This window comes from Diprion similis, chromosome 8, assembly GCF_021155765.1.
Source record: "Diprion similis isolate iyDipSimi1 chromosome 8, iyDipSimi1.1, whole genome shotgun sequence".
NCBI classification, from domain to species: domain Eukaryota; kingdom Metazoa; phylum Arthropoda; class Insecta; order Hymenoptera; family Diprionidae; genus Diprion; species Diprion similis.
In genome coordinates, this window is record NC_060112.1 from 10,995,121 (window position 1) to 11,002,432 (window position 7,312).

The 7,312-nt window shown below is 34.3% G+C and overlaps 1 protein-coding gene across 3 annotated transcripts in view; it reads right to left on the reverse strand.

Moving 5' to 3' along the window:
* Window positions 1-4,699, reverse strand: part of LOC124409643 (maternal protein pumilio-like) — a 99,748-nt gene extending 95,049 nt beyond the window's left edge. For all 3 annotated transcript variants that reach the window (XM_046887395.1, XM_046887396.1, XM_046887394.1), the window contains exons 1-4: window positions 4,034-4,699; window positions 3,484-3,705; window positions 3,216-3,344; window positions 683-838 (exon numbers count right to left, since the gene is read on the reverse strand). In XM_046887395.1, coding sequence (XP_046743351.1) covers window positions 683-838; window positions 3,216-3,344; window positions 3,484-3,705; window positions 4,034-4,117 — 591 coding nt within the window. In that variant the 5' untranslated portion in view covers window positions 4,118-4,699. The remainder of the gene's footprint in view (window positions 1-682; window positions 839-3,215; window positions 3,345-3,483; window positions 3,706-4,033) is intronic.
* Between the last annotated feature and the right edge of the window lie 2,613 nt (window positions 4,700-7,312).

Below are 7,312 nucleotides of genomic sequence, written 5' to 3' on the forward strand. Positions count from 1 at the left end.
AGGTACGTATGCAGTTATACAACAATGCCAAATGTGATGTAAACAAAAAATTTTGAGGTCCATAAAAGTAAACGATAATTAATAAGAATAGAAAAACTCAAATCTACCAAAAGTATAAACATGCAACTTATGTGCAATCGTTTCGATTCTCTGTGATAGCAGTGAACGCGGTTGTTATAAAACTGTAATGTACACGATTCTAATAATTACACACATATAAGGAAAAGTGAACTATTTATGAAAATCACACCACTTATAAGAATTACTCAGTAATAGTAATAGAAGTAAACAGTAATGTAAAAGAGAATGTAATGTAATATAAAAGAGAGTTTACTTTTCCCCAACATTAGATTTAAGAAAAAGTTTTCCAATACTTTCTCCAAGTATTATTTACTTCTTGTAATAACTCCAAGAACAGAGGAATGTGATTTATATCAAGCATTATTATCTCGTCATTACTAGTCTACGCAAATTTTTTTAGTTGGGTTTATTGAAGTATCGATACTCCTTCCGTTATATCATCCACCTTAATAATTTAATTCTAATCGAATCATCCAGAGTGTCATTAGTTGTTCTCAATATTTTGGGCTATCATGCCAAGTATCAATTCAGAAGTACAAACAAGTATGTTCATCATATGTGTTGCGGCCTGAAATACAATATTTAAAATGACAAAACTTACCTGGCCATTTCTGAATTGCTGTTGTTGTTGCTGTTGTTGTTGTTGCTGCTGCTGTTGCTGCTGCTGTTGCTGCTGGTGATGAAACAGAGCAACCTGATGCTGCGGCGCCATTTGATTGTTGAGATACACCAAATGCTCCGCCCCTGGACCACCACTCTGCAAAAATGCCAAATCAAATCATGAACATTAAGTTTACTTGGTGGAGATCGACACTTACTCTGAGAAAAGTAAAAAAGGCACTTCTCCTATGTGAGAAATAGTTAAAACTCAGTTTAGGTACGAGACTTAACAGACACTTATTATTGTGAATGAAATTTGGTATATTTTTCTTTGGTAAACCTTCATTCATCAACAAGATCATGAAATGAAAAACGATTTTTTTTTCAACAGCCTTGCTATTATATCTTGCAAGAAAATTTCCAAATCGTGATTCTTAGGAATTCACTTTCTTTGAAGTTATTTATAATGATTTGTTTGTACTAATACTTTGCTTCAACGAAATTTAATTCAACAAATTGTAAAAAAAAAAGCATAGTTTGGTATAAGCTTGTTATGATATTTCTGTTTAAGTTAACGTTCCAAACTTAAAGCACTTACTTAACTCAATAGGAACAGAGAGAAGAGAAGAGCATAAAAAGCAATAGTACGTAGAATTATGTTCACAATTAAAATCTCTGAGAAGGAAATATATTTCTCAGAGTGTGTATGCCAAAATATTTCTTAAAAATATTAGATGTGATTAAATGATAGAAAAAAAAACCCCAGCCCAGATTCATTTCCAGTAACATTACGTAATTCTAAAATATGAAAGTTAGTTGATCAATCAAAATTTAAAACATGGCAAAAACATAACTTTCAGTCTGAGAATGAATGTAAAGGCTCATAATTTTCTACTGTTCATTAGTGCATTGAATACTGGTGCTTCCGGTACTAGAGATTCTCACAGATAATTCAACTATACGGTTTTTTTATTTCATTAAATTTGGAGTTGAATAGTGAAAAAACAATTCTTCAAAGATGTCTCAACAACAAGTAAATTGCGATCAATTTGCCACAAATCTTACACATAAAATTTGCATAATAAAAACATCTAAAAAATCAAAAATACATAACTTTGCACTCAAACTAGATTTCAAAGATTTTAAAATTTTTCAGTTGAATTGTATGTTGAAAATCAAACATGCCGACGGATGGTGGTTTCTATCTCTGTTGAAATACGTTTATTCAATATGTACCTGAAGTTATGATTGAACAGACTTGATCGAAAAGAGTTGAATAATAAACAAGTAGAGTGATGCAGAATTTTGTCTTAATTCAACTCTTTCGTACTCTCGATATACAGATGCAAGGGTTTCATTTGTTCATCAGGCATTCATCAGCAGAATAGTATTAGTGCTAACTTGAATTTTCGATCAAGTCGATTGGAACTTCAGGCGCATTATTCAATGCTGGCATATGTTACAAATAATCTGGCAAAATAATAAGAAATGAATTTTGAGTGCGTAAGGTGGTTTGAGGTACAGAAAAAAATGTACTTCGGTGAAAAGAGATGAATAGTATTCAATAATTACTATTCTTCGCGATTCTCATTGCTAATGATATTGCCATTTGTTCAATGCTACAATCTTCAACTAAAGCACTAATTAAACACTACAAAAGGTTTTCTGCGGGAAATATAGGCAAAAAGAATTTTTCGAGTACACATGAATTTCCATTCTGGAGAATAAATTTCGTCTAAATGGTAAAACGTTGTATTCTCCAAAAACGAAACTTATGAATTATATTTCAAAATTTTTGTTAGTCAACTAGCCAACTTGCTAACTAATGGAAACTTTGCTGCCCGGAGAAAAAATACTTGTTCAGATATTTCTTTAGAAACTACCTATCAAATTTTATTTACGTCGTGTTGAAATTTTTCTCGACCTCATCTCTGAATTACTGCTTGCTTATTTACTTCTACCGACCATCTCTTGCAGACATTTTTTGGATTATATTAAACGTGGCTTCGCATTGATTCAGAACTAAAACTTATACAGGCTGCATTATGAACACATGTTACTTAATGTTGATGTCTGTTTTGTGGTAAAACATAATGTTTAACACTATTACAGAGCTCTCTTTAATGTGCTTTATCACAAAAATGAGAAACATGTTAGTAAAATATAAGCAAAAGAATTGACAAGAAATTGAGAGTGAGCAAATTATAATATAATTTTTAAGTACGTTTTGAAACTTTGCGAACTTTTTATCAAGTTTTGCAAGGCAGGGAATATTATGCAGTTTAAATCATGGAATCTTGAATATTTTATCCTCAAATAGCAGTCCCATTTCTGGTGGTTTCACACTTCTGAACCCACTACCAATTCAAACTATAATTATAAATAGATTTTGATTTCAATAAATCAACACCTTTATAAAAAGATGAAAAACATAATAAAGCGTGACAAATGCCGCTGTTATTGATAGGCAATAAAAATAGAATTGAACAATGACATTAATAATATTATATGTGTATACTGTAAACAATCTTAACCTTCAGTTGCATGGTGTGCAACTCGTAGGGTAGATGAACATTGTTCATGGCTTGCAAGCCAAGCTGCTGAGGTTGGCTTTGTTGAGGTACGCCTAGTTTGGTCATTGGATATTTCCACTTGTCATGGTTCTGAAAAGAATTTCGAAAATGTAATTCGACCATTTGTAATAAAAAATAGTAAAACACAGCGAGCATATTTTTTCAGCTGAATAATAAAATCACATTAGCAAAAATTTCAAATTAGTAATTTAATTAATTTAATTCTCACACTATCGATAATGGCATCGTCGGCAAGGGCCCAAGCCCTGGCTGGCTGCTTTGTTTGATAGCTCGAAGTTTGCGGAATGAAGTCTTGTTCTGTTGGTCTCTGGAAAACGTAACCAACGGTCGCGTCGTCCTGAGCCCTGCCAATACCCATTTGGGCGATCTGCCCCGATTGTATACGAACCCCATCGCCACCTGCCATAATTTGAGCGCATTGTTCTGCCTCCTAGACAATAGGAAAGAAAAAATAAATGGCCAGTATAAAAACGAAATAGATATCGAAAATAATGCTGTCTTAAGAATAATTTTTCTAATATCATATCGTTATTGTTGAAGAGTACAAAATATTATTGACAACAGTCTAAACAGACGTGAATGAAAAAAAAATGAAAAATTTACCAGGTTACTGACATCCAGGAATTACAATTTAAGAAGGGTTGGACGGAGGAAAAGAGGGAGCGAGAGGAAGGAGTAGCGAGACGGCGGGGCATAAGTGTTTGTAAAATGATTCGAATCTTAATTAATAATTATTTATAACGTTTTTGTGTACGAACGGTGGGTATGTGGCCGTTGGCAGAGGGGTGATGCAGCTGCATGGGGGGTGCCGGTTCGCCCCCGCCTCCGGGTAGCCACTTCATAGCCTTGTCAAACACTTTACACGTTGAATAATCACACTTATTATCACCGAAATAGAGTATAAACGAGTTGAGATAAGGATGACTTAATTTAAAAGCATTATTTTCGCGGTTGGCATGACATTTCTAAGCACGGAGGGGTACAGCGGCAGCAGGCAACCAACCAGCAATGGCAGCCCGGACGAATTTTTGACAACACGAAAACACAAAGAGATTTTTGAGAGTTTGACTTTTACAAACAATATTCACTATTTATAGTATCCCTCGAGGTCTTCGGGGTAGAACAAACACGGTTGTGAATTATTAGCTGGATATAATTATCGCGGGATTGGATAAAACAGTTCCGGGATTCGTTGGATAGACGCTATACGCGGAAATCCGCAAACTCACAGGCAAGATTTTCCACGGTTTCTTTTATCGATTCACCCTGACTTTATCGTAAAACTAAAACTAGATACACTATTCACAAGTATTTACAATAACGCCGGAGGTTTCGGCACGCGTGATGCGGCATTCGCGTGCGAGGATGCACGGCGATTTTAGCCAGATCTCCTGTCGGTCTCTTCTCGGCTAGAAACGGCGGCTGCCAACTGCCGACATTTTTGTTTTTTACCACTGCGCACGCGCAACCATGTCGCAATGCACTTCGGGATCCAATCCAAATACTGCGCGCGAATCGACACCGACCCGTCGCCCGGTATAATTGATGTTTGAATTTTTTTCGAGACAAACAAGTACTTAACGAGACGAAATACTGTTCATCATTACACTCTGTGAAATCTTGAAAATTTCTTACTTTCCAGGATTCGTACGAAAGCCTGCACAGTATGCTACATTCGAGTACAAAACCGGTTGAGTGAAGAAAAAAAAAACCGTTCACATCTTTCAACGTAAGTTTACAGACTTGATCAAGGTGAAGGTATACGAAACACTGAGCATGGCATCTGAAATCAAACAATTTTTTCAGATTCAACATCCGTCACAGTAAACCAGTTCGTCAACCGAACGATGGATTAAGAATGGCGTTTTATTCCAGTTAATTGAAAACAACAGACAATTTAATTTTTCCGACAGTAGAAATTTTGCCCAGAATTATCATGGAATAAAAACTTTTGTACCCATATCCATATATTTTTCTCTTTTCTTAATCCACAGCCTTGATACCTTGCCATAAACGTGGCAGTAGTACCAAGTTTATAAAAATTGGATGTCAAGAAATGACAATCTGTACCAAATTTGCTTATAAACCATCTAGATGCCGAATTTTTAGATTTTTTCATTCGGACACATCTTCGTTCCTAATTCCTTTTACAAGGATTACTTAATTTTACGTATAATTTATGTTGTCATTTGTTGACTTCTGTTATCAAAATACAACAATGAGGGGAGGGCAACTTTACAACAAGCTTTGCAAATTACACGGCGTTAGTCTGGTGATATTCAAAATAAGGGTTTTCTTTAAATTTACCTGTATGTATTCACAACCAATACGCTGACAGTTTGACGGGCGAGGATGAAGACATTGGGAAGTAATAAATAGTCCGTTTCGTACTTTGCATCACGTTACACAAGGGTATATTTCATAACTTTCTGTACTGGTGTTCAGCAGGGTTTAGCCAAGGCGATCCAACGTTTGGCTCATCAGCCAATCGGTATAATTTGATGTATTGGTATTATGCTTATTTTCCAAACCAACCTCAAGCAGTCTGTTAAATGATTTAGGCAGCTGACATCAAATTTGTCCGCAAGGATCATCAATCAAAATCGTTACCTTCACTTATTGTATTATCTCATTCTTCACTTTGTATCGTTAGCAATTCATGCTCAATAATAAGAAAATGTTGAATCGAACATCCCTCAACTAAGCATTCATATGTCCGATCCTTGAACTTAGAATTTGACATGAAATGTTTACCGACTTCACCTTTGAAAATATGTTTTAAAAATATGTAGTTTTCTTGACAAATCATGAATGAAATTTTGCCACTATAAAAGCACATTAATCTGAAAAATGTCATCGCGATTCCGACTTTTCAATATCTAAGAATAACTCTTTGCATTTACAGATTTGATTTTGTTGAGCCACACAATTTAGTATATTTCAATTCATAACGTTTTGTTTATTGTATTTTTATGATAGATATGTCAGACGATCCATGAATGGTATGGATGTATTTAAAAAACGTCAATTGCGAATCAGACATTTCCTCATAGCTCGGTTTCATGTGAAAATGAAAGCATGCAGTATTACAAATTAGTTCTCCCATATCGTCAAGCATACTGAAAGTGTGACTGTAAAAAGTGATAATCCTATCAGTCTTCGGGCATACTCAACTAGCTTTTTCACGATGCATACTTAGATAAAATTATTCAACAGACTGCACAATATAAATATATAGCATTAGAAAATATCACTGAAAGAAAGAAATCAATATTGAGAATTGTTGAAGACTTAAATCATAAAATCGCAACACGACACTGTAAATTATTTTCCAGTTTCAATATGTGATTGATCTTATTCGCTTTATAGTTCTGGAAATTAATTTCATCGATATGAAAAACATTTCGGTCGTTGAAGGGCCAAGTTTGAGAATGCCTATTGCGTATAGTACTTATAAAAAAGCGTGCTCTTTCTGAAGATGGAAAAAATAAAATTATCATAATTTTTTCCATAATGCTGGAGTTACAGCGGTAAGTAGCAGTATAGTGTGATACTTGACATTTCGACGGATAGGAAGAGACAATGTCCATGGCTACCCAATGACTCAGCTCCATATGATGCGAAATAATTGAACTCTAACCACCTTCGGAACAAATGGTATCACTCTCCAACTTTTGAGAGGCATTGCTCTACTAGGAGACTATATTAGCACCGGACTCTTCAAAAATGTCCTGTATTACCCTCCATAGCGTTTGATTACAGTGCAATATAATAAGTAACTATATAAACTAACATTTTTTTCAATTCAATAATTATTGTAATGATTAAAAATAACTAATTGATACATATATATGTATGAATGTGTATATATATATACATATGTATATATATATATGTATATATATATATATATCCACACCTTATTATAACCACAATGAAGAAGTCGGCTATGTTTTTCTGTCTCTCATTTTGTCGTAGCGATCTTGGTATATAAGTATGTTAAGTATTTACAATCTGAGAAATGTGTGATAATTGTT